The sequence below is a fragment of the Manacus candei genome, unplaced genomic scaffold, assembly GCF_025592945.1.
Source record: "Manacus candei isolate 608988 ecotype Guabito, Panama unplaced genomic scaffold, ASM2559294v1 h1tg000028l, whole genome shotgun sequence".
In the NCBI taxonomy this organism is placed as follows: domain Eukaryota; kingdom Metazoa; phylum Chordata; class Aves; order Passeriformes; family Pipridae; genus Manacus; species Manacus candei.
In genome coordinates this window covers 9,104,252-9,116,363 of record NW_026138076.1, presented here as the reverse complement: position 1 = coordinate 9,116,363, position 12,112 = coordinate 9,104,252, and the positions used below count along the sequence as shown (strand labels likewise).

Sequence of the window (12,112 nt, the reverse complement as noted above, 5' to 3'; positions counted from 1 at the left end):
AAACTGTGGACCAAAAGCATTTCTATCTGTACACAAGTTCCCCATCTCTAAAGTGGAGATAAAAATAAATCCATAATTTTAAAAAGCAAAGGAGAATCCAAAAATTGATATAGAATTCCTGTGGATGAGAGGAAATATGTATTGATTACAGTAAAATATTTTTTCAAAGAACATGAATAATTAAACAAATATGGAGTAGTCTGCAAAAAAACATGGAACACAATATTTTTACTTAAGAGTTTCTGAGAGGCTTAGACAGGTTTCATATGACAAGGCCACAAATGATATTAAGTAATTTTGCATCTTGCATTTCCAGACACTCTTCCTTCCCTTTGAGTTGTGATACCCTCTACCACTGCATGGCAGCAAGCATCTTCTGCCTCAGTGATGTCCATGCTGAATTTTGTGCCAAATCTGTCTCACTTTCTTGCTCCCTAAATCTGGTCTTCACCCTCCTTGTTTGTTTAGTCTCAATGTAAGCTTCACATTGATCACTTACTTCTGAGAGGGAAACATGTTTTTGTCCTTGCAGCATTTTGTGAAGAGAGTGAACTTGAATGTGCCAACCATGAATGTGTGCCACGTGAGCTCTGGTGTGATGGGCAGGCAGACTGCAGTGACAGCTCAGATGAATGGGACTGTGGTAAGTTTCCCCTGTAGGGTGCTTTCAGCTGATGTTTGGGTGATGGTAGTAGTCACTGGTAATTTGATTTAGAATACAGTTGCAGTGGTGGAGGGATGCTCCTTCTATTACCAAAGGGAAGACTGGATTGAGGTTGGGAAAGCATCCAAGGAAGTGGGCAAAAGAGAAAGCAAAGATTCGGTGAGAAGTGTCGCAGTGCAAATATAGAAGAAAAGTGATATGGCAGGGAAATGTGTAGGTAGTGTGGAAAATGTCGTGGATAGAAGAGCAAGTAGGAAGATGCTGAGTCTAGGAAGGCCATTTTGAGAAATCTTTTTGTACGTCATAAAAGCAGTTCATAAAATTTGATATGCTGATTGAGAAGCAATGGTGATGATCGTTCTTGTAAATAGTAGTTGTTTTTTTCTATCTCTACACCCACAAATTGTTATGACAGGAGCAGTATGTGTTACCAAGAGTGAAATCACTCTTATGTTAAGCAGCATTCATCCCAGAAATTATTTCAGTGGGATGTGAAACATCATTTTACAGGGTTAAATGCTACCAGTGTCTCATACTGTTCAATCTTAGCAAGGTTCTGATAGCCACGGTTGCCTTGGTTTTAAATTGCACAGCTACTCAGCCTATAAACCCAGGAAAAGTGCTGGCATCTTGGAAAACTCTTTTTAATGTAGTTGTATGTTTTCAGTTTGCCATTTATAAAACTATGTGAAATAACAGTGAAGTTTTCCTCCTTTTTTCTTTCCAGTTACCCTGTCTAAAAACATGAATTCCTTGATGTTCCTGACCATTCACAGATCAGCTACTGATAACCATGTTTGTGCTGATGAGTGGCAAGAAAACTTAAGCCAACTGGCCTGCAATCAGATGGGTTTAGGGTAAGGTCAGTAGTTTGTAGATTTGATAAATTTCTTAGGACAGTTGGAGTGCTGGAGTTAGATATTATCATTATCACTGCCATGTTAGACTTGGTGTGGAAATCATTCACTGAGAAAAGAGGTAAAGAAATTTTGTAAACTATGGCAGGAACAGAAGTTCACTAAAACCTAGGCGCTTTCACCACTTTATAAACATTGCATGATTGTTACTAAAAGAGTGTGTTGAACAGATAATGTCTTGCCAAGTCTCAATATTTGAACTTGCAGTTATTGCTGAGGCTCAGAATTGTTTGGCAATGTGATACTCTGTCTCTTCCCGAAGAATTACAGCAGACTTAGGAAACACAGGAAAATTTCTCTTTGTTTATTTGCATTCTGCAACAAATACTTGTGAGTTAGGCAAGCGGATATGTTTAGCTTGGGTATCTCTGAACAATGAATTGTTAAAAATAGAGCTTTCTTTGTGGAACTCAGAAAAAGAAATAGCCTCTGTATGTCTTTCTTATTGCATGCACACTAATGTAATAGCTGCTTTGTGGAATAGTTGATACGAATATAACTGTTGGGAAAAAAACAAGTTCATCTGTTCAGATATCCAGCTGTCTTCTACTAGGAAAAGACGGATCCGATGGTATATAAGGATATCTTTTGTCAGTGTCTGATCCCCAAACTGGATTAAGAATTGTCTTTTCTATTTGTCTTTCACCACTACACATACTGACATGTAATCTTGTTCTTTGTACCTTTCTCAAAATACACAGGAGAATAAAGACCCTGGGTTACACTTAACTTACTGTATATTGCCTTGCACTGCGTGGATACTTGACATCAGTTGTAGTAATACCCTGCATTCAAGAACATCTGTAAATGGATTGCCTGCCATTCTAATACACAAAGATTCTATACTCCTCTAGCTACTTTAACCTTATATAACATCCTAAAAAAACTTAAAATGCTTTGATACCTTCAGAAATAATTACTGATTTTACAACTTTGTTTTCTAAGAACAAAGCACTGATCTTAACATTAAGAATGTTTTTCTTCTTTGTAATTCAGTTTATAGAATCATAGAATCATAGAATATCTTGAGTTGTAAGGAATCGATCAGGATCATCAAGTCCCACTCCTGGCCCTGCACAGGACACCCCAGGAGTCACCCCATGTGCTCCAAAGTATCATCCAAATACTTCTTAAATTCTGTCAGGGTTGGTGTTGTGACCACTTCCCAGGGGAAGTTCCAGGGCCCAACCACTTCTGGATGAAGAACCTTTTTCTAATCTCCAACCTAAACCTCCCCTGGCACAACTTCAGGCCATTCCCTTGGGTCCTGTCAGTGGTGACCATAGACAGGGGATCAGTGCCTGCTCCTCCTCTTCCCCTCACAAGGAAGTCGTAGACTGCAGTGAGGTCTCCCCTCAGTCTCCAGGCTAAACAGACCAAGTGACTTCAGCTGCTCCTCATACAACTTCCCCTCCAGGCCCTTCACCATCTTCGTTGCCTTTCTTTGGATGCTCTCTAACAGCTTAATATCTTTCTTATATTGTGGTGCCCAAAACTGCACACAATATTCCAGGTGAGGCTGCCCCAGTGCAGAGCAGAGCAGGACAATCCTCTCCCTCAGCCGGCTGGTGATGCTTTGCCTGATGCCCCCCCGGACACGGTTGACCCTCCTGGCTGCTGGAGCACTGCTGACTCATATTCAACTTGACATCATTCCTAATGTAAAATTTGCTTAACTTTCCTATGATACTTGCTGCTAGGAAAATGAAAAAGGTGTTTAATTATCACAAGACCCCTGATTCCTTCCTTTTTACAGAAGTGTTCCTAGACTGAAGGCACATGAGCATGAGTAGAAACCTATACCTTCCTGCTTCTTCACTGATGCTTGCTAACAGATGTTATCAATCCTACACTTTTAAGAAACATGAGACAAAAATGATTCTTAAATCTCACATATCCATTTTCCAACAGGGTAAGAAAGGTAGTTTACAAATCAGTTTTTCTACAAGATCTTTTTAGTAGTGACAGTAGTTGTGTGAAGGGCAGTGGGAAATTCCAGTACAAATCTGAAGTCTACAACTTCAGTCTGACTCCAGTATGAATTTCTAATTCTTTCTCACAGTACTTCAGAAAGCCAAACTAGTGTTTGTCTTTCCATTCTTAGTGCCTGATTTTGTCAGTCACCTGAAGCTTGATTTTCTTAGCTGTTCTCCAAGTTTTTGTCAAGTGGCACTGCCAAAAGTACAGTAAATTGTCTTTGAAGAAGAGTTGTAAGAAAAACAAAGATTGTGATGCATTCAGCAGAACCGATTTAAAAAAGTAGTAATATGAGTTAGCATAATTATTCAATTCCTTTGTTAACATTGCATAGGGGTTCAATGAAAATGTCACAGAGGGTAACATTTGCTATATGGTGAAATGGAAGACCAAATTATAAAATGGAGTTTCATGCCACTCACTGTGAAATCTGATCTGAAGCCATAAACTTCATCTGTTGGCTGTTATGCCCTGTATATATTATTTATTTGACTTACAATAAGAATGTCTGTGAGGTTGATAACATTGGTGTATTTAACATGGTCTTTCCAGTCACCATTGAGGGTACAGGTAAATTAGACTGTATATTGCACAGAACTCAAATAATGATAAAAACACTCCTTTTTATTAATAAATAAATAGAAAATATTTTAAGCAGTTCTTTTCTTCAAGTATTCCCAGTCAGAACAGAACTGCATTTTACTCCTTCAGAATATTAAAGCTGTGAATATACAGATTCTGTCCATATTAGAGCAGTACAGAAACACCCAGTTTTGCAGTTGTGCAGATTTTTTTAATAATGACTTCTTGAATACTTGGTTTTGATGTAATAGTTCCCTTGTTTATTCTTAGAGAAAAGTAATGCACATCAGATATCAAAGTTAAGACTTATTAATGTCTTAGACTTGGAATTACAATGAATGGTAACATATGACATTTTTATTTTCTGTAAAGCAAACTACTTTTCATAACTTTGCCAAATAAAAACTACCAATTGCTATATAATGTGGTAATGTTTAATAAACTAAAACAGTGTCTTTCTAACAGCTTTTGGATATTCTAGTTATTTAAAAATAACATATTTTTAATACTTAAGTCTAAATCAAGCTGAAAAAACAGATGAAGATAATTAAATGACAGTGGTTAAAGTTGGTTTAGTTTAGCTGATAGTGGTAACACATTTTGCAGAATATCAATCCGTCTCTTTGGGATGTATAAGCATTATGTCTGAAGCAGCATTAAAATTAATTCTATTCTGCCTATTGCACAAAGTGCAAGTAGTTTTCCTGGCTGTTTGCCAGTTGTAATTCCACAGATGATGTGGTTCTCCAATTTTTTACTGCACAGCTCGTGCAATGTGTTGTGTGATGCATGATGCAACATCACAGAAAACTGCAAGTTCCAAGCATTGTCTCAAAGACTAATGATGGCTGTTGCTAAAGTTATGCAATATGCATTCTTAGCAGTTCTTAATGTTTCCCTCTAGTGCAAAAAGAATGTTAGATATGAAGTAAGCTTTTGTTTGTAACGCTAAGAGCCTAATGGGAATGTTCAGGTCTTAGGTTTCATAGTTTACAGCCAGACGGGACTATCCTATCACTTGATGCAACTGCCTGTTCGTCTCAGGACACATAAATTTGTTCAGAGACCTCCTTCTGAGTCCCAAATTTCAGTACAGTGAAATTAAATGCAGACCTTGGCGATTAATTTTCCTACTAACACAGATAGAAAATGGAACAGCAGTTGCCATCAGTCTCACATCTGTCCTGGTGTGTGCAACAGAGGCTATGCTGCTGAAGGTGGGTGTAGCGTGTAGGTTCAGAACATTATGTTAGAAGACTGTAGTTTTGTCTTGATGTTCAGTTGAAGAAAACTGCTTTCATATACTTGGAATCCACATTTTTTTTGATGAAATAGTGACTGTAAAACCATGGTCTGCTCAGCTCTGAAGTTTGACAAAGGCAGAAGTTAGTGGAGCTGTTCTGTTACTCCATGGCAATGTAATGGAATACTTTGTCTTTCTTTGCTGCACTAGGATGATATAAGAAATATAATAATGATAAACATCAGCAGCTTGTACCCAGCACAAGTACAGGAGTATTTTACCTCATCTGCTTGTCCTGGTCTAGCAGTAAGAGCATAAAATCACAGCTGTTTACCAAGATACTTGTTTTTAAAAATCTACTGTAAACTCTGCTACCTCTTCCTGCGGCTTCTGCTCCTTTTCTTGGAGGCTGTGTTTGCACTGAAAGCAGTAGCTCCTTTTCCTTCTTTTCCTCTGCTGTAGCATCTACTGTGTGTGTATTTATGAAAGGGAAGGACCAATCTCTTCTTACTGTCTGGCCTTTTGTCTTTCCTAATACTTTCTCACTCTCTCTCTTTTGTATGGAGTTCTTTACTAATATTTGACAACTGAGCAGTCAAGCTGCTGGACCAATAACCTGTTGTTCTCACATGAACTATTATGCTTTCTTATTACTATATAACTGTTTCTGCAACAGGGATAACGGAAGCTCAGTTTAATGTCTTGATTGTCTAAAAAAATTAAAGGAAAAAACCCTGAATACTTCTGTCATATAATAAATTTGAACTTCTGAACGTAACCTACTTCATTTTCTCCAAGAATAAATATGACATTTAGTGAATCAAATTCCATGCCAAAGATGAAGTATTTGAACTCATTAATTGTCTGGATTTCTAGACACACTCAACAGAATGTAAAATATTCTTGACCTACCTTGAATCTATTCTCATTGTCCATGGCCACAGTGTGTTCTATTAATTCTCTAGGTGATTAAGCAAAATAGCAAATTCTTCATGTTGCATTTAATTTTTTAAGAATGGAAACTAATAACTTGTTAATAAAATTTACTGAAAATAACATCACAAGCTGTGGTAGATGTAGAAGGCTGTTTTAGTAATTTTGAGCAACTGTAAACCAATGTTAAAATATGCAGACTTTAATCAGTGTATTAGAGTTGCGTTAGATTAAATCTGATAGATTATGTCTCATCTTTCATGTACATATGTAGTATTTTAAAATATAATAATTTGGATAAGGCTTTTTACAAAGAAACTTCAGCCTAATAATTCCTGGCAAATTGTGACAATTTCTTCAATTAATCATAGGGTCAGTTACCTCATATAACACTTTTTAGCTCCATAATCGGATAGTTGGGGTTTTTTTAAGTAAAAAGAGAATTGTTATTGGTAATTTAGTATCTCAAAGGCCTTGGAGCTGCCTGAATGTGCTCCTGGGTAACTGGCCATAGGTGGCCCTACTTGACCTCCAAAGGTCCCTTCCAAGCCCAGCCATTCTGTGATTGACTAAAAGAAAGATAAATGAACACTGCCAACAAAGGAAATGTTCTTAATTCTTATTCTAATTATTGATCACAAATCCTTTTAAAAATATTTTATGTCACAACTTGTACAAATTACATTATAAACCCCCCTTCATTTTCTTTTTTTTCCCTGGCTTCCAGGTCAAATTTACTCACCTTAACACTAAACAGATATTAAATCTGTCTGCACTGAAAAGTCTTTCTGTAATCTGCAAGTTGAAGTGGTTTTGGGGTTTTTTTGGGGGGAGGTGTTTGGTTGGTTGGTTTGGTTGTTGTTTTTTTTTTTTTACTAATTTGTTATTACCAGTAAAACTATCAGAAGACTTCTTAGTGAATAATAATTCTGTCAAGGACAACATTAAACAAAGAAACAAGTGAATTTTGTTCAAATTCAGTGAACAGCTTCAGCAGGGGAAGAAAGGTTGAAAAGTCAAGTTATTTGTTTCAACTTTTTAAAAGGAAACATGTACAATTTTATTTCAAAACAATATTTTTCTCTAAAATGCGTCCTTCGTATTTTAAAAATTAAAACCTAATTGACCTTAAATGACGGAGTTTACATTTAATTTGAAGTTGAATTAAGACTTCCAACTAAGAAAATCTAGATTTTATTTGAAGTTTTAAATTTAGATGGTCCCAAATGGTCTTTTTTTAAGTTAAGCTACAAAATCATACTTTATGAGACCTATAATTTACAAACTCAAGCAACTGAGTGTTGTGGTGTAATGCCAGCCACCAGCTCAGCCCCATGTAGCCACTTGCTCACTACTCCCAGTGGGATGGAGAGACAATGGGGAAGAGTAAAAGTGAGAAAACTTGTGGATTGAGATAAAGACAGGTGAATAGGTAAAGCAAAAGCCACACACACGAACAAAGCAAACCAAGGAATTCATTCACCACTTCTTGTGAGCAGGGGTGTATTCATCCCTCTCCAGGGAAATAGGGTCCTTCACATGTGATGTTGACTTGGGAAGACAAATGCCATCACTCCAAACATTCCCCCCTCCCCTTCTTCCTCTTTCCTCGTGCTTTACATGCTGAACATTATGCCATATGGTATGGAATATGCCTTTGGAGAGTTGGGGTCAGCTGTCCTGGCTGCATCCCCTGCTGAGTCCTTGTGCACTCCCAGCCCTCTCTCTGGTGAGATGGGGTGAGGAGCACAACAGGCCTTGACTCTGTGTAAGCGCTGCTCAGCAAGAATAAAAACAACCCACTATTATCAACACAGTTTTCAGCACAAATCCGAAACACAATTCCATACTAACTATAGAGAATTAACTCTATCCTAGCCAAAACCAGCACACAGAAATAAAGCAAGTAAAATTGTTGGTAGGGTTGACTAGTTTATCAGTTAGAACATAAGACTTAGGGATTTTGAAACCTGGAAATATCACAGTGATTGCCTACTTTCTGCTAGAAATTTTAAGAACTATTTAATCATTGAGTTTTCTATCAATGCAGCGAATCTTTTTAATTTCCATTTTCTATGTTTCAATATGTTTTCACATTACAATTTCACATTTCTCTGATTTTAATGCTGTAAAAATCAAGTTTTTGATCTTTTACTTTATATTCTATGGCACGACTGTGGCTTTAGAGAATTCTACTCAAGACCAAGAATCATCTTAACCAGTAAGTACAGACAGGAAACAGATGCTGTGGCAGCTCAGAAATAGGCCTAATTTGTTTTAAATTACTGCCCATACATGCATTATTCATTGCTTTCTGGAATAACTCAAGGCTTCCTTTTCCAAGCCTTTTGTCACAAGAGGTTTACAACAATGGAATTATAGAAGCTGAACAGATGCATGTTACTGTTACTTTGAAGGGAGAAGTAATCCAGTTTATGGATTAAACTTTATCCTAAACTTGCAATTTAATACATTTGACAGAGGTTTCCAGAATGAAGTAGGGAGAATAAAGTATCCCAAACTGTTACAAACAAAATGACGAACTTCATAAACTAAAATTAATCCCTGCCTTTTATTTTTTCTTTATTTTTTATTATAATTTAACATGCAAATCATAATGCTCATTGTGTTCCAACATAAACTTTGACTGTTGTGCACAGTGATCAGCAGGTAGCAGGCTTCAATGCTTTTTATTTAATATTTCCATTGTACAGCTTATCTCATAAAACATTACTTTTCCCCACTGTGAGCACATTTATAATGTAGAACACAGACTGGATTTTTCTTTCTTAATTCTAAAAATTCCTCTCCTAAACACACATAAGGGAATTAGATAGTGCGAAATTAAATGTATTAAAGGAATGTTCTAATTTTGAAGTTGAAATTGAAAAATAAGGAAATGTAAGAATGTTAGAATTTCCCACTGACGTAGACATAAGTGCTACTGAAAATTGAAATGTCTTGTTTTTTGATTTTATGAGTGACTGATTTTACAGATTATTGATTTTTTTAATTGACTTAGATTAAAGGAAACTTTTTAGATTAAAGAAATTAGATATGTTAGAATTTTAAGTTCATTAGATCTAGCAGACATCTTCTGTGAAGAACAAGACTAACTTGGCTGAGGCACAAGCTGTAGAGTGACCTGAAACTGGAAATGGAATTCTAGAGGGAGTGAAGATGTAGTTCAGACTTACAGGAAGTGGTGTAGAACAAGAGCAAAAATATCTGGAAAAAGCCAAGAATATTAAACAAAGCGAACAAACAAACAAAACCAAAGCAAACAAGCAAAAAACTAAAACAAAAGCACAAAGAAACCTTAGGAAATCATATTATGTGTCTAAAGTGGCAAAGACCTAAGAAATGGGGCTGGAGTAAGAAAATAATAGGTAATAAAGTACTTTTCATAGTAGCTAGTTTTGTCGAAATTCATCCAAGTGCATTTAAAATTTATGGCTATGGTTGGTCTCCACTATGGCTGACAGTAATGGAAGCCATGATTTTGAGAAGTGTGAGAGAATGGAGAAAACTGTTTGGTATGCCATCTTTCGTTAAAAAGGATAAAAGAAGAAGATGCAGAGATTTACAAACTAGTCACCTAGCTTCAAATACCAACAAATATTTACAGAAGTATGAGGTCTTAATGACAGACAGAACGTATTTGTCAGTAACGAATCATGTCAGAGTCCCTTAATTTATTCCTTGAAATAGCAGAGCCACTGTGGATGGGGAAGGAACTGTAGATGTGATATAACTTTCACACTATGTGAAATTACTTTTGAAATAAATAAGGAGATATGGATGAAGATAAAATGATATGATACTGTTGATGATTCATTGTCAAACCATAAAGATGTATTGGTAGGGGGCTAGACACATTCTAGTGTGTCTGGAGTGATAGTGGTGTTCTGAGTCATTCAGAAGAGAGAGTGGAGAGTACGCTTGATCATTTCTCATTCACCATCAACTGGGAGGATCTGAAAGCATTTTGGAGAGCAGAATTAGAATTTAAAAATTTTTTGACAGACTGGAGAAATGGCCTGAATTAACCAGGAATGTTTATGAGTAATCCCTCTGGAGTATTCAGTTTGTGTTAGATTTTGACTAGATGAGGAAAGTTCAGAATAGGTTACAGGAATGACCAGAGACCTAGAAAGCATGGTATATGAAGAAGGGTTGGAAACTCTGGGTAGTCAGTCAGGGGGAGGTATAGGAGCCTTGGAATATGTAAAAGGTAAGGAGTAACTTGTTCTCCATTTCCATTGGAAATAAGACAGAGTAATGAGCTTAAAAGACAGGTAGGCAGATTAAGAACAAACATTAGAAAAACATTGCTTGCATATATTGCCTTGAAACGCTGAGGATAGGTACAAAGAGGGCAGAACAAAATCTGTCAGGATTTAGATATGGTTGATCTTATTTTGGATTAGGGGAATGGATCAGATGGCCTCGTAAGATTTCTTTTGGCTGAATTTTCCTATAGTTAATTGCTTAGTGAAAGAAAGTCTTGTGGAAGAATTTTTTCGTAGATCCTAATTCTATTTCATTCTTGAAAGCAGTGTGGAGGACCTAATGAAAATCTACATGGAAGTCATACTTGTCTTTTACCACTAAGCCTGGTATTTCTATCACTTCAAATATAAAGGAGAAAAAAAATCATAAAACGTTGCTGTTTGTTGTGCATCTGTTTTAAACTTACTTAAATATGGCACTTTTCATATAGTCTTGGAGAAACCCATAGGCTGGGACTACAGGAACCCTAAAGTATGTTCTTTGAGTGTTATGTTTGAGCAGTTTGAGCTCAGAAGCTCTAGCATAGCTCTTTTGGATATAAAGATTTACTCCAGACACTAGACACATGAGACAATTAAACTTTTGTGGTCTGTTCAGATTCTTAAAACCCCAAGGGTTTAAAAGTAGTATTTCAGTACACTAATAGTTTCATCCAAATAGCACCACGAGATGTTATAAAGTCATGTGGATGCAGGCAGGATTTGTACATTATCTTGGAAACCTGGTGAGGGATCTGGTCCAAAAATCACAACTCAAAAGGTGTGAATTATTGTTACCATGGTATGAATGCCTTAAGTTTGCAGATATCACTAATAAACTTACTGAAGTAATGTAGATATTTCAGATATCGACACGTAGATATTGATTGGATTCTATGTCCTCAGAGGTCTTTTCCAACCTAATTGATTCTGTGATTCAGTGACTGTACCTTAATGTTAAAATACACTCTGATGTGTGTAAAGTCTGTTCTGGTAACTTGGCCTTTTTTAAAATTCATCTCTTCAGTGTAGGTACTGGTCACTACAGTCTATTTGTACTGTGCAACAGAATCATAAACTCCTCACAGTAACACACAGCGGGAGAAATCTAGTTCACCTCCTATTTGAAGTAGGATTATTGCCAAAATGAGCTCAGCTCAACCACTGCTCTGTTTAGCTAAGTCTTAAAAACCTGGATAGATTGGAATTTCACAGTTTCTCTGTTCCAGAGCTGCTTCACCTTCCTAGTGAAAAAATATTTCCTTTTCATCTTCTATGAATCTCCAAAGCTGCAACTGTAAGCCATTTCCCCCAGGGTTTACCATGCAGCACTTCTGGAAAAATTTCTTTCTGTTGTGTTTTAACTCCTGTTCAAGTAGTTGAAGGTTTTTATTGAATTGTCCATTAGCTTCTTCTTCACACGAATAAGCAAGTCCAGTTCCCTCAAACCCTACTTATGCGTCACTGCCAGAGTGCCCTAGAAAATTTGAAAGCCATTTGCGTGATCCTTTCCAGTTTTTGAATA

At 36.6% G+C, this 12,112-nt stretch overlaps 1 protein-coding gene across 2 annotated transcripts in view; it reads left to right on the top strand.

The window, feature by feature from the left end:
• CORIN (corin, serine peptidase) overlaps positions 1–12,112 on the top strand; it is a 119,814-nt gene that overhangs the window by 90,590 nt on the left and 17,112 nt on the right. For both annotated transcript variants that reach the window (XM_051789944.1, XM_051789943.1), the window contains exons 15-16: positions 533–643; positions 1,392–1,521. In XM_051789944.1, coding sequence (XP_051645904.1) covers positions 533–643; positions 1,392–1,521 — 241 coding nt within the window. The remainder of the gene's footprint in view (positions 1–532; positions 644–1,391; positions 1,522–12,112) is intronic.